This window comes from Eleutherodactylus coqui, chromosome 9 (genome assembly GCF_035609145.1).
Source record: "Eleutherodactylus coqui strain aEleCoq1 chromosome 9, aEleCoq1.hap1, whole genome shotgun sequence".
In the NCBI taxonomy this organism is placed as follows: domain Eukaryota; kingdom Metazoa; phylum Chordata; class Amphibia; order Anura; family Eleutherodactylidae; genus Eleutherodactylus; species Eleutherodactylus coqui.
The window spans coordinates 135,810,454-135,835,430 of record NC_089845.1 but is presented as its reverse complement, the minus strand read 5'-3'; the positions used below and the strand labels follow the sequence as shown (position 1 = coordinate 135,835,430).

Here is a 24,977-nt window from a genome sequence, read left to right as displayed (position 1 = left end):
CTTACCAGCAGCTATCTACCTCAGAGTGAATCCATTCCCAATATATAAAGCATAATTTATTGGAGATCCATTGATGCAAATAAATTATTTTACTGTTTAATGTTTATCCTGACTTCTGGAGTTCCCTTCTAACCACCCCACCATGTGCACTGAAGTGCAACACACTGCACTCTAGGGGAACGGCTAATTTCCTGTTTTATTTTGATTTATTCATTTTTATTTATCATTTTGCGTGGAACATGTTTCGGCCTGTATACGTGCTGATGTCACGAGCTTGACAACATTAATACCACCATACCCTACCCCACTGATGGGTAGCATCAAAACGTCATACTTAACATTTATTTTTACATTTGTCAGTAGCCGCTGTTTGTGAGGGATAGCTATGAAGCCACCACCACCATTACTGCACCACCAGAGGCGTACTTGAAGCTCCTGGGCCCCAATGCAAAATCTGTAACAGGGCCCCAACTATAATACTTTATTCATAGTACTGGGCTCCCTATATGGAGAAGAGAGGCCTTATGGGCCCCCTAAGGCTCCTGTGCCCGGATGCAACGACATCCCCTGCACCCCCTATAGTTACGCCCCCATGCACCACCAAACCCACTTGGCATTCATGCCTACTAGGAATTGAAACTTAGGCCTGCATTGTGAATTCACTAGGGGAAATTTGTCATGCAAACTGTAAATTTATCATCAGGTTGCAAATTTATCATGCACATTTTGCGCATAATTGATTGCAAGTTTTGGCACACACCAGATTTGCAGTACAATGTGAGACTTTCTTAACTTTTTGCAGCTCTTGATACTTTTCAAAAACAGTAAGAAAAGGGAATGGATTTAGCATAAGGCAAAGGGCCACTAATGAACCAGCAGATTTATTACGTTTTATACCAGAAAATTGCTCAAAATGCCACAGCAATCTACTCCTGCCCATAGCAGGCATACATATCATTTTCTGAAGCATGGACAGTTCAAGGTGCAACAAATTTTGTGCAACTCCTAAACTAACATGCACTGGAGTAAGATCCAAAAAATGTTTTAAGACTGGCAAAACACCAATCTTAATAAATCTTCCTCATTGTTTCTTTACATAGCCAGTATCTTTCATAACAATTTCAATTACGTACAGTATATCTGGGTTTAACTTAGAGGGTCACTCGGGTGATTGTTTTTTTTTTTCATTCATTATACAGATATTCGCCCAGTATATATAAGTGAGTTACCGTTACCTGGGTTAGTTATTCCTTTCTGTCTGAATTTATTGGTCTCTTTTTCCTCAGATGGACATGTGATCGCAATTCTGACCAGCTCAAATCTACGTTTAGTTATGCACTCATTTTGTATACAGTTTCTCAATTTGTGTGATGCGTTTACATAAATTATACCACAAAAATGGTCTATAGAGGGTCACAGGCACTCCTAACACAGTTACTGATGGTGATCACACAGTTCCTGTTACAGGAGTGTCTCAGTGCTTAGACTCCCACCAATCCCAAGAATGGGGGAGTCCCGTGTTCCCCATTTCTTGTCACTGAAGGGTCACTATATCTGCCTGCAATGATGTCTTATTAAATGAAGCTGCAACGCACATGCACAGTGCTCCTTCATTCATTTCAATGGGGCTGACGGAATTAGCCAAATACAGGCGGTTGGCTATCTCCAGTAGTCCCATTGAAATTGAATGTGCAACTGACTCTTCATTCCGTCACCTTTTCACTGTGGGGTGTGCAGCAAGCCCACAGTCAGTAGGAGAGGTGGGACCCCTGTTATCAGAATTAGTGAGGGCCTCAGCGGTCAGACCACTACTGATTAGTATCCTGTGGATAGGTGATAAAAGTTGTTTTTGCTGCAACCACTTTTAGCATTAAGACAAGGCTGTGGGATGCAGCAAAGGCCCTGGTTCCACTAAACTGGCTTAAGAAGACCCCCCAACACTGTCTCAGTGGGAAGAAAAGGTGAACATGATATATAATCTAGAGGAACTACAAAGCTGGGCGGGAGGAACACATGACAAGTTCATTCAAACTTGGCATCCCTGAAGATCTCTGAGACAAAACCCTTGAGGCCTACATAGAGGTAGATGGGGCTACAATTGATCGGCTAAGGATTTACATTCAAATTGACAGAGACAAGGGACAGTATCCCTTGCAGTGGTGTAAACGCGAAACCCCTGGGCGTTGGTGCTGAAATGTGGCTCGGAAGGCTCTACAAGTTCCAAGACATGGAGTGGAGTTACCGGTGGCGGCAAGGTCAGATTCTATAGCTAACATCATCCCCTTCCCCATGCCCTTCCTCTTTCCTGACTTCTCCTATTCGTTTTCTGTTTTTCTTACCATGCTTTTCTCTCTACTCTGTTAATAGGTTGCATTAGATAGAGCTCTCTCTTGGCCGGCACCCAGGATTGGTGAGGTTCCAGACCGAGAGAGATCTATGCGGAATTAGGACATTGCATGCCATTAAATGATGGTTAAATTCTTTCAACCTCAGATGTTCTATTTCTTACACGTAATGTATGAAAAAATTCTAATAAAAATTTGATTAAAAAAAAAGACAAGGCTGTGAGCCAATGACCAATAAGTCCTACAATCAACATGCATTGATGTGGCTGAAGTACTAAATTAACTACAGTGGTTTCATGACCACCCTCAGTCTGCTCTTGACCTCCCTAGACAAAGAAAATAATAATTTTCACTTTTTATTCATTGCCAACTTAATATACTTTAAAATCCGATCATCAACTTCAAACCTGTTTGTAATGCTATTCAAGGAGAGAAAAAAAAAATCAATCGTAATATAGGTTTGGATGTGAAATGACCCTTCAAATTCTTTAGATGACTCGAGCTATCTCTGTTTACCCATCGGTAGTATTCATCCAATCACACTGCTGTGCAAACTTTACAATCTGTATAAATCCTTCGATCAATCAAAGTAGAATCTCCGCAGGTACGTTCATTTTAACAAAAACCTCACATAACACTCAAAAGCCGCTCACAGAAAATCATTATCATTTCTCATGGTTTATGTAAGATGAAAGTTTTCAAGGACTTCTTAAAAACTTTTTTTTTTTAAGTAACTACCTCATGTTTTCCTTAGCAGTTTCAATAGCAGACACAGTGTGATAGCTTTCTTGTATGGCTACTATATTTCATTGGTTCTGCTAGAGAAAAAAAGGAACCTGTTTAGGTAATGGCACCATGCCTGCATACTGTAAAAAGCTGCATAATTAAATTAGCAGCTGCTAAAGTTGGATATCAAAAGTAGCTTACCATTTCTGGCATTACTATCAAGTCATCAGAATTCTAGTCTTTTCTAACCTTGTTCAGCTATGGTCTACTTGCATCTAGAGATTAATTAATCAATCACAATGACTACTGGGTAGTTTGAACCTCAGTTTCTTCTGCCCGGATTCCAGTTATTTTGTTAATTTGTATCTTGGTTATTTAATTACTTCTAGCACTCATGTACTTGGGACTTTGTGTGTAGAGAGCCTGGGCTTGTTGGTGGAACTTGGAACCCTGAATATTGGGCTGCGCGAAACTGGAAAAGCAATAAAACATCTTTCATAGAAGAGATCATACTGATAATTTCGGACAACTGCTTATACGAAAAAAATACTAGCAGTTCAAGGTGGGAAACTACACGCTTTCACCGACAAATGGAACATATGGCTTAACCATTATCCTCCGTTAATCTAAAAACTCAACCCCTCCCTTTAGACACCCATCCATCAATACCCCAAGGCTCAATAACTATCAAAATGGTACACACTGGTTAAGTGTTATTTCTTGTTTCACCTGTTAACGTAATTCTTAAAATAATCCGAACATTACAGGCTACAGTTAAATTTATGTAAAAAATCTGCATACTCAGACCATATGCTGTATAGGAATGTATAGCATATCCTTTGTAATTAATACCGATGTCCACAGCCATAATTACAGCTGTATGTTATGTCACTCAAAATACCAATAAAAATCATTGGAAAGAATATTGGGCTGCATTTCTGCCCTGAGTTATGGACCTTGAGGTATTTCCATCCTTCCCAGTTGCAGTTTAAATCGTGTTCACTTGAATCCTGTGCATTCAGTCTCTTTTATGCAGCCAGAAGTTAGGCCCGCATCTTGAATTTTGTCCCTAACCCTAGACGTCTACGTTGGTGTTCTGGATTAGAGATGAGCGAACCTACTCGTTTCGAGTAATTACTCGATCGAGTACCGCGATTTTCGAGTACTTCCGTACTCGAGTGAAAAGATTCGGGGGTCGCCGGGGGGCGGCGGGTAGCAGCGGGGAACAGGGGGGAGCCCTCTCTCTCTCTCCCTCTCCCCCCCACTCCCCGCTGCAACCTCCCACTCACCCACGGCGCCCCCCGAATCTTTTCGTCCGAGTACGGAAGTACTCAAAAATCGCGGCACTCGGGCAAAAAAGGGGCGTGGCCAAGTACGCTCGCTCATCTCTATTCTGGATGTCTACCATATTGCAAGTTCGGTTTGATTCTATTGTGAGTTATTCCATGCTGTGCCAGAGTATATATTCCATTATGTTTTTACCCGATTTTTTGTATTTTAGCTCAGTTTGTGAATCAGACTATACTTGAAGCTCTGTTGCCCGCCTCACCTGCTGGACTCCTAACCTGCAACCAACATTGCCACAAGCTCACAACATGTCCATGCATTACATCAAAGCTTCTCAACCTCTTGTATCTTTGGAGCCACATACATCCCTGAATGATGGCCAGCGGCTAATTTCCACTCAGAAAGTGAAGGAGAGCTTTGTTAAATGTGGGCAAACAAGAAAACATGAACTTGTAAAGATTTTTAGATGCATATTTTAGTGTGATATTTGGCACTCAGCTTGTTCGTAAGCCGAGCCAAGGGAGCTTTACACATTCATTCGTTATCTCTACAATCACAACCTGGCTGAAGTGATAGCGAATGTTTTCAGCACTACAAAATAAAATATGTATTATACTATCCGGGGGTTAGGTTAGGTCTGTAATATTGTTGCCAGCGTATATGATCATGACTCATGAGTAGGACGCCTAAAGTGTAATCAAATTCATAGAATCAGAATATAAAAAAGATGAAATGTTATGAGGCATAAAAATCCTTAAAAGGCAAATATGTGAGATTTTCTTCAACTTTAGGGATATGAAGGTGATTTAAAGAATTTATTTTTGATATTGCATTAACACTTTACTTCTGCTTACTTGACTCATTATACTGGCAGTTTGTAATCATGTTTGACTTGTATTATTTAGCCCCATCCCATCATCCATTTGGCTCTATACATCCCAAATGCCCATACCCCATGCAGTTAGGACATCTATAGCCGTCCAAAGCATATACTATGTGTGGAGCAGGCTTTGGAGCCAAACCCACTCCATACATGGTGGATATTACTTGTCTTTGACAGCGAACAGCCCTGATTGGCAATAACTCTGTTCACCATAGTTATCCCTTTAAATGTTGCTGTCAATTCTGACAGCGGCATTTAAATTTCCCAAACAATGCCTCTGTAATAAAATTGTGGGGGTGTCGTCTGGGTGTCACGACAGCCTAAGGCTTCTGAATGCCCCCAGGGCTCCCATGATCATTTGCCTATCAGGGATGTGCCTGTGGCTTGTCTTTTATAGACAGGCTGTTAAAATACAGCCTAATGCAATATTATAGTATTACATTATACTGTATAAGCAATCAAACAATCAATCGCAAGTTCAGGTCTCTTTGGGGTCTGAAAATAAGTAAAATAAAGATTTTGTAATTAATATAAAAATAAAAAATACAAATAGTTAAAAAAAACCTTTTCCAAGTTGTGGCTTTGAAAATATATATATATCGGTATTGCTACATCCATAGAGTTAAAATTTATTAAAATATCACATAATTTATCTTGCATGGTTAACACAGAATAAAATGCAATGGCAGAATTGCAATTTTTGTTTTTTGGTTACTCTGTCTCCCCCCCCCCCCAAAAAAAAAGAAATAAAAAGCCGTGAAAAAGTTGTATGTTCCCCAAATTGGTACCAATATGAGCAACAGGCGGCCCCACCAAAAATAAGCCCTTACACAACCTTATCAATAGCAAATAAATGGGTTCTGAGGGTCAAAATATGGTGGCAGAAAGCAATTCTTTTTTTTATTAAGTAAAGGTTTTTTTTCTTTTTAAGTACTATATATATATATTTTTTTTTTAATATAAATATAAATTTGGTAGCTTTTATAGTATAAACCCACAAGCCAAATGGTGATAATGCACTCCCCTCAAAATGTATCATAAAAGCAGCCAATATCCAAAGCAATACTGAGAAGAGGTTATAGGTAAATGAAAAGCTGAATTTAATATAGTGCAAAGATACGTGCTTTGGAGACAGCAGGCAGCATGAGAAAGGAGCCACTCGCTCTCAAATGGATATCTTTAGATTATATTAAATTTGGATTTCCATTTACCTATAACCTCTTCTTGGAATTGCTTTGGGTATTGGCTGCTTTTATGATACATCCTGAGGGGAGCACATTATCCCCATTATCGGTTTACTATTTAAGGAAGCACTTTATCTTTTGCTTCCATAGGTATTTAAATTTAGCATCATTGTACTCATCCTAACCCACAGAATAAAGAGAACATGTTACTTTTACTGCATCAAGAATGCCATAAAAATTCCCCACTCCCCATCAATGGTGCAATTGTGGGTTTTTTCCCATTTCACCCCACTTAGAACATTTCTTCCAATACACTATACAGTATGTTAAATGGTACCAATGAAAAATACAACTCAGCCCGCAAAAAAAAAAAAAAAAAAAAAAACACCATGTAGATATGTCACCTGAAAAACTAAAAAGTTCAGATTTTTTGAAAGTGGGAATAGGAGAACTGCAGAATGTGACCTGGATGCAGGTGCATCAATGAGCCTTGGTCATGAAAGGGTTAATAGGGGTTTGATGTTCAGCACAAAATGATATCATTGTACTTTTGTATATCCCTGGTTAAAGTGTGAATATGTAACTAATTTATTAGGAATTGACCCATCCATTATCAGTGTTACTTCTGACACAGGTTTCCTCTTTTGTTCTGTAGTATTTCTACTAGAGATGAGCGAGCATACTCGCTAAGGCAAACTACTCGAGTGAGTAGTGCCTTATTCAAGTACCTGCCTGCTCGTCTCTAAAGATTCGGCTGCCGGCGGGGGAGAGCGGGGAGGAACGGAGGGGAGATCTCTCTCTCACTCTCTCCCCCCGCACCCCCCTGATCACCGCCGCAACTCACCGCTCACCCCCGTCGGCACCCGAATCTTTAGAGACGAGTGGGCAGATACTCGGCTAAGGCACTACTTGCTCGAGTAGTTTGCCTTAGCTAGTATGCTCACTCATCTCTAATTTCTACATGAATTGGTCTGTTTTTTATCATTCAATATGTTTATGCGAGGATTAATAAAAGTTTATCATCCTTTTTAGCTTGGAAAAGAGAAACCTGTTCTGCGAAATGAGTTGTTTTTCATGGAATGTATTCACTCATACTGATTAAAAGTCAGATTTTTCCACATGATTTGGTCCCTGGAGTCTGTAACTTAAGTGCAAACTAGAGCAAACATTCTCAACTGCATTGCAGTCTCTTGGATGAGGCTGGCACCTGTAGTCCTAGGCACACTTACGACAGAGACTTGTTATAAATCTGATATACTTTGCAATAGTGTTTTGCCTATATATATATATATATATATATATATATATATATATATATATATATATATATGTGTATATATATATATATATATATATTAGTGCAATATGAAAGATCAGCCTTTAGAATATTTTTAAACAAGTCTTAATTAGAGATGAGCGAACGTACTCGGATAAGCACTACTCGTCCGAGTAATGTGCCTTATCCGAGTACCGCTGTACTCGTGCTGATAGATTCGGGACGCGCTGCGGAGTGGGGAGCTGCAGGGGAGAGCGGGGAGGAACGGAGGGGAGATCTTTCTCTCCTTCTCTCCCGCCCGCTCTGCCCCGCTCCCCGCTGCGACTCACCTGTCAGCAGCGGAGCGCCCCGAATCTTTCAGCACGAGTAGAGCGGTACTCGGATAAAGCACATTACTCGGACGAGTAGTGCTTATCCGAGTACGTTCGCTCATCTCTAGTCTTAATGTCAAACACTGGTCTCATATGCATTACAATGAATTTCGTTTGCTCCAACTTCCTCCACTCTTTCAAATTTCTGAGGCCATTGAAACAACTTTCTTTCCGACACCTCCACCAAAACGTTTGGCTTCTTTATTGTATGATAAGTTGCTTACAGAGAAGGCCTAGCTAAAGTTCTATTACATACCTAGCTGAATGTAAGAGAGAATTAGAGCAGTTCTTCACTAACTTTGCGATTAAGCAAATACTTGCAAGGTCCCATGTGTTTTCAAGAGGTATCACCGCTCAGGAAAATGCATTTAAACTAGCTACTAGTTGGTTTAGGACTCCGGTTATATTGTCCAGAATGCACCCCAAGACCTCTAATTGCGTTGGAGTTGGAGTTGAGCTCCCTCTATCATATCTGGTGGTCATGCCTCCTGATTACACTGTTTTGGTCTCAGTTGGAAAGAACCATTAATGAAATATGCTCTTCCTCCATCACACTCACTCCTGAACTGGTCCTTTTGAATTTACTCTAATGATTACCTCTTGGACAGACATCACCTCTTAAAATGTGTAATCGCGGCAGCTAAACTCCTTATCTCCATTAATTGGTTGAGCACAAAAACCACCAAGGAGCTCAGATATGGTATAACAAAGTTTTACATATACACTATATTCACTGGAGGGAATCTACAGCTGGTCCCATGATTTTTTTTTTTTTAATACGTGGTCTCCCTGGGTCTCAACTAATCCCCCTTTGTAATTCAACTCATCAGGCTAATTTTACTTGTGCTGTGCATATTTATCTTAGATACCCCTTTTTCTGTTTCTATATATTACCCAAGCCATCTTCAGCATTCAATTCATTTTAAGGGTCTGGCTTGGGGTCTGATATGTGGTCTAAATGAGTTTTGAGGTCGGTGATCTGAATGAATATTGAAGTATGAGGAGTTAATTTTGGGGTCTACTCTCGTTCAATGTAGGCATCTGTTCTAGTTTTCCCCCACTAACTGTAAATACTGATGTAAATAGTTTTACAAAGTATGGGAAACATTAACAAAACTTTTTTTTACTGTTGTTCAACTCAAACTCTCACATGGCTGCAGACCTAGGCATATGGACCTGCAACCAGTTGACTATCCCATCATAAAGGATCTGCAGTTATGTTCTCCACAATGAACACATCAGCAGAAAATCAGGATTTCAGGGTCACCTCGGGATATCAGGTAGTCATTTGAAAAGGCTTGCCTTAAAGCGCTACAGATCAAGCTTTGGTTTTACAGGAATAATTTATGAAAATATCGTTTGTTTTATCCCAGAATTTATTCCACTTTAATGAGTTTGTGTCTAAAGTAGTCACATTATTTATTGCAAAATATAGTTAGAATTTTGACAGAAATTATTCTAACATTAGAATTCATATCAGTCAAGAAACCACAAAACTGTCAGTCAGCTATAATGCTGTTTGTCATTAAATGTATTTTTTTACTCACTTCTTGGACCTCTGCTCAGCTCACTTCACTGACTTGGCAGTTTCACTAAGCGTCAACTATAAAAGCCTTTTTTTTACTCCTGCATATCAAAAATTCATGAACAAACCCACAAAAAACTTTATGAATGTAATGACTTCTCTTAGTGTTCAGTATTTAAGCAAAAATAGTAGCAGTGAATGGCAGCCAAGTAATTAAGTTAAAAAGTTGTAGAAGGCATATCATCATATATAATGGAAACAACGTCTTGTGATAAAATTGAATAATTTAAAGTTATCTATGTTCACTAACTGCTTAGCTCACTGAAATGGCCATGGTGCACAAATGAATGTCATGTTCTCTTCATTGCTTACCAGGCACAGCTCCATACTTCTAGCAGTCACTGTACCTGCTACTGCAGCTTGGTCTCATGCACTTGAATTGGACTGAGCTGAAGGGAGTTGCTATATCTAGTATAACCAATACCAAAGTAAGAAACTAGGCCTGATAAGCAATCAAAGGTTTGTGGTGCTCATTGAAGCTCCACGGCCAGAGGCATAACTACAAGTTCTTGGGCAAAATCTGTAACATGTCTCCCCACCTAACGTGCTGGTTATAATACTGGTGTCTTTTTATGAGATCAAGGAGCCCCTAACGTTCCAGGGCCTGGCAGCAACTGCCACCCCTGCACCTCCTATAGCTACACCCCTGACCATGGTCCATTAGATCAACTGATTATAAGGGGTCCTGGGAATCAGATTCTCATTGATTCATTACTGATTGCCTATGCTACGAAGCTTAGCCAAGCAAAATGCTTGTTGGGGTGCAGTGTTTCTGATGTTTGGCATCTTTACAGGATTAGCGCTATCAGCCAGCATAATATTAACCCCATAGTGATCACCCAATTGCATTTTTATGTCCTAGCCTGCTTAGCTTTAATACCCAGGGAAGTAAAAAACATGCTCAATGCGGAGATTAAAACCGTCCAGGCTCTGGACATGACAGCTCCATGCTGCTCCTGGAAGTAGCCAACAACCTGGAGCTGTCATGCTGGGTGGTGGGACCGGTGCTACCCAATGGGTAGTGCCAATAGGATAAAAGTAAATAAGGAGCTAAACATTTTTTATTTATCTCCCCTCATGGATCGCATCCATAAGGGGGGCTGAAACTACTCACCCCCATCCTCCGCAATGTCCCGCATCGATCTGGTCCAGAACAGAGCCTCCACCGTCTTCTGCACATGCATGTCAAAGGAAAGATGGCGACACATGCGCCGAAGCCCAGATTGGCGCATGACATTTAAAATCTCCTGGCCCCTAGCTAGCGGGTTTCTGCTCATGTGCAGATGTGGTGCACATGCATAGAAGGCCGGAGAGCCCGGCAAATGTAAAAATTTCCCTGCACCCGGCTGTCAATGATAGCCAAATGCAGGGAGATGTCACAGGGGACTGCTGTATGAGGTTACCAGTCACATATGTGATCACATTATCCATTGGATAACAGAAGTGTAAGAAAAAAAGTTTAAAAAGTTTGTTTCATCTCCCCTTACGGATTGTATCCGTAAGGAAAATGAAATGACATACCTATAGTCCCAAGATTTGTCCCCCGATTGGATGTTTATCCGCGGAGCTTTCTCAGCTTCAGCGCATGCACTCATCAATCAAATGGTGGACGCATGCGCAAAAGTCAAGAATTGCCCAGTAAATTTAAAATCTGCCTCCCTGCTTTAGTAGCCGAGAGCCTGGAGATGTCATGGGGGACCACGGTATGCAGTCCTTAGTCCAGTGATCGCCGTTATCCAATGAATAATAGAGATAACATAAATGTTTTAAAAAAAAGTTGAGAGGAGATGAATCTTCTTACTGAAGGACTCCACGTTTGTACCCCAATGTGATCCTCTTCCACGGGCTTTCCCTGCTTCTGCGCATGCGCCCGCTGGTAAAATGCCAGACACATGCACAGGAACAGGGAGGGCCCGGGAAATTTAGAATCTCCTTGCTCCCGGCGACCAAAGGTATGTATTTGCGTTCTTCCCAAAAATTGCAAAAAAAGTAGTCTAGGACTATTATAGTGTTTTTGAGTTCAATTCATGCTGACAATATAATTAAAGGATACATATCAAATATTAACATTTTACAAGGATACACAGGTCACATAAGTGACACATTTCATATATGGCCCCATCAATAATGCAGTGCAATGTTGACCACTGTGCACTCAGCTGGGATGATGAAAGAGGGTAACATGAATGTTTATATACTTCTGATACTTAGAATTGTATTAGCATTATTCCTCAGAAGCCTCTCCCATAATGTTGTCTGTATCGAAGAGGGTGTACTATGCATTGGGGACAACAGTCTGTAAGACAACTGCTTTTCCCATACTCAGAAAATTCTAAAATCTGTGGTCAATATCAAATAATAATGGGGGTGACATTCATAATTAAGAAATCTAATTGAGCAGTGAAAAAATACTGTACTAAGTTACTGCCCTTTGTTGTCTAATATGAGCAAAATGTCACTTTTTATTTTATTTTTCTGTGCACTACACAATTGGAAACAATTAGTTTTCTCTTTTTATTTTGTAACTTGCATTACACAAATGACAGAATCTAATTATTTAACATAGGGTACAATGCATTTGCTCTAATAAGCCCTCTCATGTGCTATGAAGTAACTACAAAGAAGCTTATAATTATTAGCAGACGCGTAATTGTTATGTAACTACAAAGTAGGTGGAAAATAAATGAAAAATATGGTGGGTGTTGGAGTGTTTTTCACATATGTACGAGCTGTGTATTCCAAATTTTAATATTCTGATTAAAGGGAGATAAAAATTGAAATTAAATGAATTAAAACCCGATATTAAGGGTTCATCTGTATGCATAAATATATACATGAAGTGAACATTTTGCATTAAAAATATAAAATAGGAATTTAAAAAATACTTACCATATTTCAAAATATGAGGGTTGCCTGGATTTGGATAGGATGCTTCTTTATATGATTATTAGGGATGAGTGAGTATACTCGCTAAGGCACTACTCGCTCGAGTAATGTGCCTTAGCCAAGTATCTCCCTGCTCGTCCCTAAAGATTCGGGGGCCGCCGCAGCTGACAGGTGAGTTGCGGCGGGGAGCAGGGGAGAGCGGGCGGGAGAGAGGGAGAGAGAGATCTCCCCTCCGTTCCTCCCTGATCTCCCCCGCAGCTCCCCGCCCCGTGCCGGCCCCCGAATCTTTCGGGACGAGCGGGGAGATACTCGGCTAAGGCACATTACTCGAGCGAGTAGTGCCTTAGCGAGTATACTCGCTCATCTCTAATGATTATTGTTCGACCTGTTTAACCAACTAACTTTATGAGGTTCCTCAAAAGCTACAATGCCTAGACATTCGGGCATCACTTTGTGGGGCATATACTCCATGTAGATACTAACTTTTGCCTATCTTATACTGTGAATGCAAACATGGGCTCTCAACAAAGTCCAAACTGATCAGCCTGCCTTGACTCTTCAAATTGGTCAGGCAAACCTCTAATTGTGATGCTATACCACTGATGGTGTAACACCATACTATTGGACTTGGGGTCATGAATAAAACTGGTACTACACAGAAGCATCAAAACATGGCACCAGCATGTTTTCTTCACAACTGATTCCCTTCCGGGTCATAACATTAGAGCTATACTTACTGATATATTGTGACTTGTTGAATGCTACTCTGAGAGGTCAATCTAGATATCTGGCAGTCCTGGTCCTTTGCTCTGGTATATTCAATGTTGTTTTCTTAATTACATTTTCCAATCTCTACTTTTTTTGTCCAGAAACAGCACCACTTTTATCCAACAAAACCTTATGCAATTGAATACCAGACACAAATTATGGGCTAAGTGGCACTATTTTTGGAAGAGTTTCTGGAAGGATATAGCAGTGATTTTTCTAATCTTCTACAAGTTCTTTAACAAAAAAACGTCGCCAGGTCCATGTTGCCCCTTACCTAGACTTTTTGATCACTTTTGTTAATATACCTCATTGTATTTTTATAATTCTTAATTGTAAGTGTCATCATGCTAGGTCCTCCAGCACTCTCCTCTTTTAAGAGTTATGGGCTCTATATTTAAATTGCATTGACATTCATAATTCCTTGCCGTATCCTCAAACATATGTCAAAAGGAATCTATGTCACTGAGTGTTTATTCAATGTCATTGAACTTGGCAGAACATAAAATTAAGAATAAAAGAGCTTTACAATAAAGAATACAACACGACCTTAGTTTTAGTTCTTGACCTAAAGATTCTGTTAGGTGTTTGGTCGCCTAGAATCCCATCATACATTGGACTTGTTTTTCATAGATATTGTATAAAAACTTTCAGGTCTTTTTTGAATAAGGCTATGCTTAACTACTAAACACTGCCCATGGAAATTGAATCGAATGCAGTCATGTTTTTTCTAATCTTATAGAAACTTTTTTGATCATTATAAAGTCAACCACATCTACAGGATGTCACAGAGATTTTCTGATTATTATTAGCAGTAGTAGTAGTTTTACTACTCATTGTTTAGTTGAATATGTATAGAGAATTTAGATGTTTCATGAATGTAAATCAATCAAATTTAGAATGCAGATCTTACCATCACAAGTTGGGAGAGGATGGCTCCACCAGTGATTCTTCTCACATAATAAGGGCTCTTCATGGCTAAGTGTATATCCAGGCTGACATCCAAAGGAAACAGTAGATCCAATAGAAAAATCATAGCCATAGCGATGACCATGTACAGGTATTCCTGGATCCAGACACGAATGTGTGTCCACTGTGACACCTAAAATAACAGAAATATCCAGTTGATTTTGTCTGTAAGTCTCAACAAAATATTAATTTATTTTAAAATAGTTATGTCATTTATCTATCTATCTAATATCTATCTATCTATCTCATATCTATCTATCTATCTATCTCATATCTATCTATCTCATATCTATCTATCTATCTCATATCTATCTATCTGTCTATCTATCTATCTATCTATCTATCTATCGCACCTTCTCAAATTTCCTCCAGTAGACTGCTTTCTTAGGCTTAACCCTTTCCAATCCAATTTTTATCTTGGTTTTCCTAGGAGGCTTACTCTTTTTCTGCCATTATACAACGATGCTATATGCTGGCTAAAGCCAATACTGCATGAGGTGACAAGTTGGATAGGCTCCAACAGCAGAGAGGCCGGCAATATACAGTAGGAGAACCCCGATGGATGTTTTCTAACATCAGAGCTGTGCAACCTTAACCTTAAATCATAATGTCTTCAGAGGTCAGACAGTGGATTGGAAAGGGTTAAAGGGGTATTCCCATCATCGAAACATGTGGCATATCCACAGGTAGTGTTGAGAAAATCAAACCAGTAGAATTGTGTTTCAGGTCAAACGTTTGCAAAAGTTTAACTAGAACCTGAACCAAGCTTTTAGAAAAGTTCTACCAGGGTTCTATTGGTTCGGTTTGCTCAACACTAGTCCTGAACACTGGTGTATAACATTACCTAAATAACACTTTGAGAGAATTCTATAGAGATTTTAGGGCTTTTGGACAGTTGTATACACCAGATCACCAGATTTAGGGGTTTTGGTTTGAATTAATTAGCAAAAGTTCATCAAACTGTCTGAATCCAACTTTTTAAAAGCTTACTCATCACTAGCCACTGGATATGCCATAAAATGTCTGATAGATGCTGGTCCTACCTCTGGTACCTTTACCTATCTTAAGAAAAGTTTGCCTCCCCGCCTAACAGCACCCTCTCTCACCTCCTCCTGTTGCTCGCTGCCTGAAGTGACTAGGTTTAACATAGACAGCTGAGGGGACTATTCTATGTTGTTTTCATAACTCTCATAGAAGTGAATGGGAGTTGCATTACCAGCATAGCGCAGTGAGCTAGTTTGTTGAGAAGTCAAGGAAACAGTGTTTCTAGCTGTGCTGCATTGATGTCATACAGACAGGTATTTCACTTTTGGTCATGATTTGGTCATGAATAACTTAGAAAAGAATACTTCTCTAATGGTCTATACAGCTTTTCTATGGATTTTAGCCTAATAAAAATGGAGGTATTGTTGACCAACAGTGTTATATAGTGCATGAGTCAGATGCAATGGAGTCCAAATCTGAATTTTTTGACCACAAGTAAATAATCTAGTAGGATGAGAGTCTATCTCTATACAACAGCCGTCTTTAATATACTTAATTGGCAATATAACATAATACTTACTCTCATAATGTATCTTAAATCCATTATTGGACCGACTGTTGTCTGTAGTAAAGAGAAGGTAAAGGTAATTCAAACTGCTAAACAGAAATTGTGGGACTTGTGTGCCATTATAAGTTCCCAAAATTGGTGATAACAAGTTAGGGCCATCATGTACTTCCAAGACGTCATAATTAAGTTCAGTTTGAAATCTGTAAAGAAAAAATATATTAAATTACATAAGTGATATTGTAATCTAATTACTCTGAAGTAAATGGCAGCAACCATTTCATTGTATATTTCTTGATTTGAGGGGTCATTTATATGATTAATTGCTGTGCCTTTAACCCATTAAAGACCAAAATGTCTCTTTTTGTTTTTTCATCCCCACTTTTCAGCAGCTATAGCGTTTTTATTTTTCTGTCAACACAGCTGTATGAGGACTTGTTTTTTTGCAAGGTGAGTTGTATTTTTTGATAATTCTATTTAATGTACCATAAATTGTATTGAAAAAAAGGTTTACAAATTTATAAGTGGGGTAAAATAGAAAAAAAAACACAATTATACCATACATTTTTGGGTTTATTTTTTTCATTGTTCATGGTGCAGCAAAAATGATATTTTAACTTTATTCTGCAGGTCAGTACAGATGTTACCAAATTTATACACATTTTTTACAGTATTATTACTTCTAAAAATTGAAGAACCTTAATGCCTCATGTCCACGGGCAAAAGAAGAATTAAAATCCGCAGCAGATTTTAACTCTTCTCCTGCCCGCGGATCCGCGCCCCATAGGGATGCATTGACCACCCGCGGGTAGATAAATACCCGCGGATGGTCAATAAAAGTGATTTTAAAAAAAATGGAGCATGAAAAAATCTGGACCATGCTCCATTTTCGTGCGGGTCTCCCGCGGGGACGGCTCCCGCGGGCTTCTAGTGAAGCCTATGGAAGCCGTCCGGATCCGCGGGAGACAAAAATCAGATTTTACTCACCCACTTCGTTTCTTCTCTTCGCCGCGGCACCATCTTCTCTGTCGCGGCCGGATCATTTTGCTTCGGGCCGGCGCATGTGCGGGGCATGTCACCGACGTCATCCTGCGCATCCGCCGGGCCGAAGAAAGAAGATCTGGGTGCGACGCAGAGAAGATGACGCCGCAGCGAAGGAAGGATCCGGAGCGTGCGGGAGGTGAGTTAATTCTGATTTATTCTTATTTTCAGTGCTCATGTCCGCGGGGCAGGAGGGACCCGCTGCAGATTCTCCATGGAGAATCCGTAGCGGGCCTGATTTTCCCCATGGACATGAGGCCTTAAAAAGATAGATGTATATGGTGTCGCCATATACTGACACCCATAACATTTTTATTTTGTCATCAATATGGCTGCATGAGGGCTTGTTTTCTGTAGGGTGACTTGTAGTTTTTTATTGGTACCATTTTGGGGTACCAATTGTAGAGTTTAATAGACTGCAATACATGACAGCTCTAGGAGTCTTCCCTAGGCTCCAGGCTGCCATGTGAACCTATCAGCATCCAAAAATTGTGCTGCAAGGGAGAACAGATTGGATGCTGAAGGCCAGTGCTCCTTGTGGCCAGTTGTTTAGATGCGCTATCAATTTTGACAGTGGTATTTAAACAGTTAACAATTGGGGTTCCATTCAATATAGTTGCAGGCAGCTGTCAGCTATAAAAAACAGCTGGCACCTGCCGGGTATGAAGCTCCATATGCCACCCACTATATATTTATGGTGGGTGGTGCTTTACAGGATAAAGGGCAATATGAATGTAAAAGTAGTATTAACACTCTGCCCATGTATGTCTTATTCTGAAATGTTGCAGCATTTTTGAATATACATGCTTTGAAGTTTGATTGCAAACTGTGCTCTGAGTCATAGGGCAGCCCCTCACGAGCCTCTCCTTGTTTGCATCTTCAAGAATGACAGCTATCTCCCTGTTTGGGTTATGGAGAGAGCTGGCACTGTAGAGCAGGGAGAGGCTGGCGCGGCACCGCCCCGTGACTCGCAGCTGCAGTGTGTCAGGATAAGATATATATGGGTGTACATACCTGCTGCCCGTGATTCACGTTGCATGAACCCAGGACAGTTGAAACCTTGTGTAAATTCTCTTAAAAAGTTAAAGGTTTCTCTCATCTGTATAGTCCCTTTTATGAATAAGGAGCTATTGACAATCAGGTAATTGTAAGTTTGGTAGCTAAAAATCCGAGGTGATAAGCTGTTTTCACTAGATAAAGTAGCAGGTGGTTGTACATCTCTCCTGCGGTGGCTACTTCAGGAAAAAAAATGGTATCACATGGTCTTTATTCAAATGAATGGGCAATAATATAATACATTGTCACTCAGAATCCTCCAGAGCAGGAGTTACAATTTGCCGTCACACTCTGCTCTGACTTATAGCAGCCCATCCAAGTTAAGATAGAAAAGGGTCAAATGAGTTATACAATTCAATGGGGCTGATAATGTATAAACATTCCTTCGAAAAGGTCACTGCCCTAGCTTAATGGCCTATGTTCTGTAGCTCTATTATAGATCTTGGCCTGGGTTAGTAATCTTCTTTACAGCACCATCTTCAACGGAAGAAGCTAAAGTGATTATACTAAGCATCTTGTTTCTAATATTAATGCAAGCAAGATTTAATATGGTCAAAACTGCATAACAATGTTAATCTGATATTTCCATAGCTTCAGGACAAAATAAAAGAAACCCATAATCATGAGATTTCTTAAGGTTAAGAAGGGTCAAATATGGCCTTGAGATAATCCTCATATGAGCACTTGTGGAATTTACGAAATCTAGCTTTCATGTATATAAAACAGATTATTTATTATGCATTTTTGTTCTAATGAGGAAAGGAATGAAGAGCTTAAAGAAGTCTTGACCTTTCAAATGTAATTTTAATGGAGCGTCCAGGTTCGGCTTCAATCACCCATTCACAATTCAGCGAGTCTTTATAGTAACCAGGCCACCCTGGAGAAAGTATTACTCCACTGGGAGCGGAGAAATGTCCACCACATGGAGCTGAAAATGAAAAAAAAAAATTTAAAAAAACTTTTGATTTGATTTTCTGTGCTTTGCCATGCAATTTTCCAACTAAAATACAAATAGGGTTAAGGTAAAGTAATCTATAAATCAATACATGAGATTACATGCTTTACACATACTATGTATACTTATTTTAAAGTCAACCTCTTAACTTAATTTTCTTTTTAGGCCTCATTCACACGCGCTACAAAATCTCGCTAAAAAATCATTGCTACAAAAAGCATGTATGTGAGGCTGCAGTGAGGGTGATCAACTGACAGTAAGGGTGATCAATGAGTGGAACAGGTTACCACGGGAGGTGGTGAGTTCTCCATCAATGTAAGTGTTCAAACAAAGGCTGGACAAATATCTGTCTGGAATAATTTAGTAAATCCTGCACTGAGCATGGAATTGGACCTGATGACCCTGGAGGTCCCTTCCAACTCAACCATTCTATGATCCACATGGGCTACAAAATAACGCAACAAAACATCACTTATGTGAAAGAACCCATTGGAAACCATGAGCTTCACATTGTAGTGAGATTTTGTAGCCCATGCAGATGCAGCCTGATCAAGCACATGGTTTCCAATGGGTTCTTTCAGGCTACAAAACATAGCAATGATATTGTAGCGAGATCTTGTAGCTCATGTGAATGAGGCCTTAGGTCCAAAATTCTGTGCTAGTAAGTCTCTAAAGATTATTATTAGAGATGATCGAACGTGTCCGTTACGGACACTTACGCACCCGGACACCGGCTTTCCCGAACACTTCAGTGTTCGGGCGTAAATGTTCGGGGGCCGCCGGGGGGCGGGGGTCGCCGTGGCAGCGCGGGCGGCAGCAGCGGGGAACAGGGGGGAGCCCTCTCTCTCTCCCTCTCCCCCCCACTCCCCGCCGCACCCCCCCCGCGCTGCCACGGCGACCGCCGAACATTTTTCGCCCGAACACGGAAGTACTCGCAAAGTTCGGTGTTCGGGCGAAAAGGGGCGGAGCCGAACATGTTCGATCATCTCTAATTATTATCCAAGTTATAAAAAATGTGGGTAAATACAGATATGGTGATAACATAACAAAAGATACTATACTCACCCATTATATCCATTGACAATGACACCACAAGATTTAGTCCTTTAGACTTTCTTATTCTCATACTTGTTACAGAAAAAGTTGTGATGGCTTTCACAAATCTAAATCACCTCCTCTGCAGAAGATGTAATTAATTCAATAAACCAGACATACTGCATACATTAGAATGGGCCTGTAAAAAGCACTCCCTCAAAAAACGTCTCAGGCCTGTGGAAATATTGGGCAGTACTTTACAACAAATGAGGCAATGAATATTTACATCTAGTATATGCACCTACAGTGATTGCATACGTTATACAGATGTGTGCTTCATTACCATTCCACTTGGATCAATGTTTTGAGATGAGTGGTGCAAAACTAATTGCTTCTGAAAGCAAAACATGATTTATGAGATGCCTTTCCTTTACCGTACACCAGCATGTCTATGTGTGGCCACCCAGTAGTTGTCTCCGAAGTGTTCAGCTGTCAAGGGTTTTGCTAGCATGTCATGATACCGTATTAAATTGGTTTTGTGAGAAATTGAAGTCCTTCACCAAACTAAAGCTACTGTAAGGCTAGGGGGAACATATCTGTATAATAACTTTTGAAATACATTCCCAAAATATCCCTTAGCCGATACTACTCTCTGTTTTCTAAGCTCTTCTCATTTTCATTTGTTTCTGTTCATTTTCACTTCCATACTAGAGTTATTCACAACAAAGCCCTTTGTTTGTTAAGTCAACTCTATTGGCTTTGGACTTTTGCAACAGTTCATTAAAAACTTAGCATAGGTTGCTACATTTCATGTTCAAAGTATATAGATGGGGTGCAATGCATCTTTAAGTGTTAATATACAACTAATGTGCATATACACTGATTAGTCAAAACATTAAAACAACCTTCTTAATATTGTGTAATTTACCCTCATATTGCCAAAACAGCTCTGATTCGCTAGGGCCTAGGATTCAGGAGTACTCTAAAAGGTGTCTTGTGGTATCTGGCATCAAAATGTTAACAGCTAATCCTTTGCAGCAATTCCTGTAAGTGGTAAGGTGTAGCCACCATTAATGAGAATAGCTTTTCCAGCGCTTCCTGTAGATGTTTGATCAAATTGAGATCTTGGGAATTTGGAGGATACGTAACTGTTTAGAATGTTTTCTAAACTGTTCCTGAACATTTTTTGCAGGGTATAAGGATACTTTATCCTGCAGGAAGAGGCTGCTGCCATTAAGGAGCATGACTGAATTAAATAAAGGGAGGAACTTGGTTTGCAACCATGTCTAGAGAGGTGGTACACTTCAAAATAACATCCACATGAATAACAAGACCCAAGGTTTCCCAGCAGATAATTTCAAGGAACATCATACTAGCTCCACTGGCTAGTCTTCTCATAATGCATCCTGGTGGCATCTCTTCTACAGGTAAGCAGCACACATGCCTTAATGTCCTCAGGAACATCCACAGGAATATCTACAGGAATGTCCAAAATAAGACATGATTCATAAAACCAGATCACTTTCTCCCACTATTTTGAGGTCCACTTCTGGTGCTCATATGCCTACTGTAGGTGCTTTCAGAGGTCCCATGGACATTCTTAATTGTCTGTGGCTACACAACTGCATACACAACAAGTTGTGATTAGAGATGAGCGAGCCTACCTGTCCGAGCTTGATACTCGCTCGAGTATTAGGGTACTCGAGATGCTCGTTAGTCGAGACAAGCACCACACGGTGTTCGAGTCACTTCCATTTTCTTCCCAGAAAAGTTTGCGCCGTTTTCTGGCCAATAGAAACACAGGGAAGGCATTACAACTTCCTCCTGTGAAGTTTCAGCCCTATCCCACCCCCCTGCAGTGAGTGGCTGGGGAGATCAGGTGACAACCGAATATCTAAACTGGGGCCGGCCGCGGCTCGCCACAGATGCACGCTGAGAGACATTAGGGAAAGTGCCGTCCTGCTGTAGCTGCTATAGGGAGAGTGTTAGGCTGTTATCTTCGTCTTCAAGAACCCCAACGGTCCTTCTTAGGGCCACATCTGACTGTGTGCAGTACTGTTGAGGCTGCTTTTAGCAATTTTGCACATTTTTTTTTTCGGGCATGCAGTCCATAGCGTCCTCTGTCTGCAGTCATTTTACTGAGTATAGGGGCAGTACTGGTAAGGCAGGGACAGTGGTACAGGGAAAGAGATATACTGGCTATATAGGCAGTGGGCTTTTTCAAAAAAATTGGAAAAAAAAATATTTGGGCTGCCTGTGATCGTGTTCAGTTTACTGCGTGTCTGCTGGGGGTAGTAGTCGCTCAATTATACCCTAGACTGCTACTACTACTGAAATGAAATGAATACTGTGCTCCCCCTATACTGCTGCTTTGGAATTGTTACTGGGGCCTGTCTTGACTGCTACTATTACTGAAATGGAACGAATACTGTGCTCCCCCTATACTGCTGCTAGTGATATGTTACTGGGGCCTGTCTAGACTGCTACTAGTACTGAAATGGAACTAATGCTGTGCTCCCCCTATACTGCTGCTTTGGAATTGTTACTGGGGCCTGTCTTGACTGCTACTATTACTGAAATGGGCGGTTGGGCAGCATGTTACCCAGGAGAAGTGGCAGTGGAGTGTCATGCAGGCAGTGATTGTGCTTTGTTGGAGGTAGTGTGGTGCTTAGCTAAGGTATGCCTTGCTAATGAGGGTTTTTCAGAAGTAAAAATTGTTGGGGGGGGGGCACTCTTGCCGCTATTGTGGCTTAATAGTGGGACCTGGGAACTTGAGATGCAGCCCAACATGTAGCCCCTCGCCTGCCCTATCTGTTTCTGTGTCGTTCCCATCACTTTCTTGAATTTCCCAGATTTTCAAAAAGGAAAACCTTAGCGGAGCATAGGTCCCATACAAAAATGCTCGAGTCGCCCACTGACTTCAATGGGGTTCGTTACTCGAAACGAACCCTCGAGCATCGCGGGAAGTTCGACTCGAGTAACGAGCACCCAAGCATTTTGGTGCTCGTTCATCTCTAGTTGTGATGCACAGTGTATACTGACACCTTTCTGTCATAGCCAACTGTAACTTTTTCAGCAATTTGTGCTGCCATAGTTCTTCTGTGGGATCGGACCAGATGGGCTAGGCTTTAGCTTTTGGGTTTGCAACCCTTTTGGCGGTTCACCAGTTGTTCATCCTTGAACCACTTTTAGGAGATAAATACCACTGCATTCCAGGAACACTGTACAAGACTTATTATTTGGACGCTCTCTGACCTAGTCACTTAACCATCCCAATCTTGCCTATGTCAAAGTCACCCAACATGTAGCCCCTCGCCTGCCCTATCCGTTTCTGTGTCGTTCCCATCACTTTCTTGAATTTCCCAGATTTTCAAAAAGGAAAACCTTAGCGGAGCATAGGTCCCATACAAAAATGCTCGGGTCGCCCACTGACTTCAATGGGGTTCGTTACTCGAAATGAACCCTCGAGCATCGCGGGAAGTTCGACTCAAGTAACGAGCACCCGAGCATTTTGGTGCTCGCTCATCTCTAGTTGTGATGCACAGTGTATACTGACACCTTTCTGTCATAGCCAACTGTAACTTTTTCAGCAATTTGTGCTGCCATAGTTCTTCTGTGGGATCGGACCAGATGGGCTAGGCTTTAGCTTTTGGGTTTGCAACCCTTTGGGCGGCTCACCAGTGGTTCATCCTTGAACCACTTTTAGGAGATAAACACCACTGCATTCCAGGAACACTCTACAAGACTTATTATTTGGACGCTCTCTGACCTAGTCACTTTACCATCCCAATCTTGCCTATGTCAAAGTCACTCAGATTATTTTGTTTGCCAATATGTGTGTGTGTATAAAAATATATTCCTTTTTTCACTTTTTCCAACTACATCAGTCATTTTTTCCAACTCATCAACTTCCGGAACTGAACGTTCGTTTGCTGCCTAATATATCCCACCCCTTGACAGATGCCATTCTAACAAGATAATCAATGTTATTTACTTCATCTTCCTGTGGTTTGAATATTATGGCTAAAGTATGTATGAACAATGGAATCTGACATTTGCAAGGGCTTTTGTTACTCCTGTCTTTTTGGTTTAGGTTATGTTTCAAAAGCAATAAAAATAACTGAAGCTAAAATAGTACTGACATGTCACTTAACAGGTGTGCCTATTGTTTCTGTAATTGTATTTTTAACAATATGTATTGGGCACACTAACGTTTGCTAATGCTATACATATAGCCCCTCTTTATATACATAAAAGCTCTGGTATTATGTTATATAAGGAGTTAAAATTCCTAAATGTCTAAAGTTGAATTATTTAAGTCTTTCCTTGGAATATGATAATATGATTGTAGTTATTCATACCCTACAAGCATAGTGAAGTAGATTACATTAGCAATTAGGAGATGAATTTTTGCTTTTAAAGCTTCAACTTCCAACTGAGAAACACAATATTTAACTTTAAAATGGAACCTCCGGCCCCAATGCTCCACATTCTGAAAGATTAATTTTGGAGTCCAGTGCATGGTACCTGGCAGCAACATGACTATGTGCTATTTTTCATTTTGGGAAGTTACAGCTAAAATCAGACTGCATCTGTACTCTAGTGCCATGTCACAGAGTGCCAGATGCTTGCACATTTTTTTTCTTTAGGAAATTGAACAAGCAAATAAAAGTTTGATACTGTAATATTTGAACAGAAATAACAAGTCTTACACAGTGGAGCAAATTTATCTAAGACTGGCATTTCCTATACTGGTATTAGAAAAGTACCACTGGAATAAGTTTGCTAAATGTATGAAAAAGCACAAGTTGTAATTTACGCTAGTTTTGGATGTAAATTCTAGAAGCTTTGAAGCTCCCTTGGAGGACACTCCCTTCCTGCTAATCCCCATTCCTTTTTATAGCCACTTTTCAAAAGTGGCAAGAAAAGCTAAAAGTCACAAATTTTAGTGCAAATATAACATATAACTAGAGATGAGCGAACGTGCTCGTTTAGAGAAATTACTCGATCGAGCATCGCTTTTTTTCGAGTAACTGCCTAATCGGGTGAAAAGATTTGAGGGGT

At 40.4% G+C, this 24,977-nt stretch overlaps 1 protein-coding gene across 1 annotated transcript in view; it reads right to left on the bottom strand.

Moving 5' to 3' along the window:
- The window catches only part of CSMD3 (CUB and Sushi multiple domains 3), a 909,686-nt gene that overhangs the window by 543,185 nt on the left and 341,524 nt on the right, over window positions 1-24,977 (bottom strand). Inside the window, exons 13-15 of the mRNA XM_066579038.1 lie at window positions 18,713-18,851; window positions 15,842-16,029; window positions 14,222-14,410 (exon numbers count right to left, since the gene is read on the bottom strand). Coding sequence (XP_066435135.1) covers window positions 14,222-14,410; window positions 15,842-16,029; window positions 18,713-18,851 — 516 coding nt within the window. The remainder of the gene's footprint in view (window positions 1-14,221; window positions 14,411-15,841; window positions 16,030-18,712; window positions 18,852-24,977) is intronic.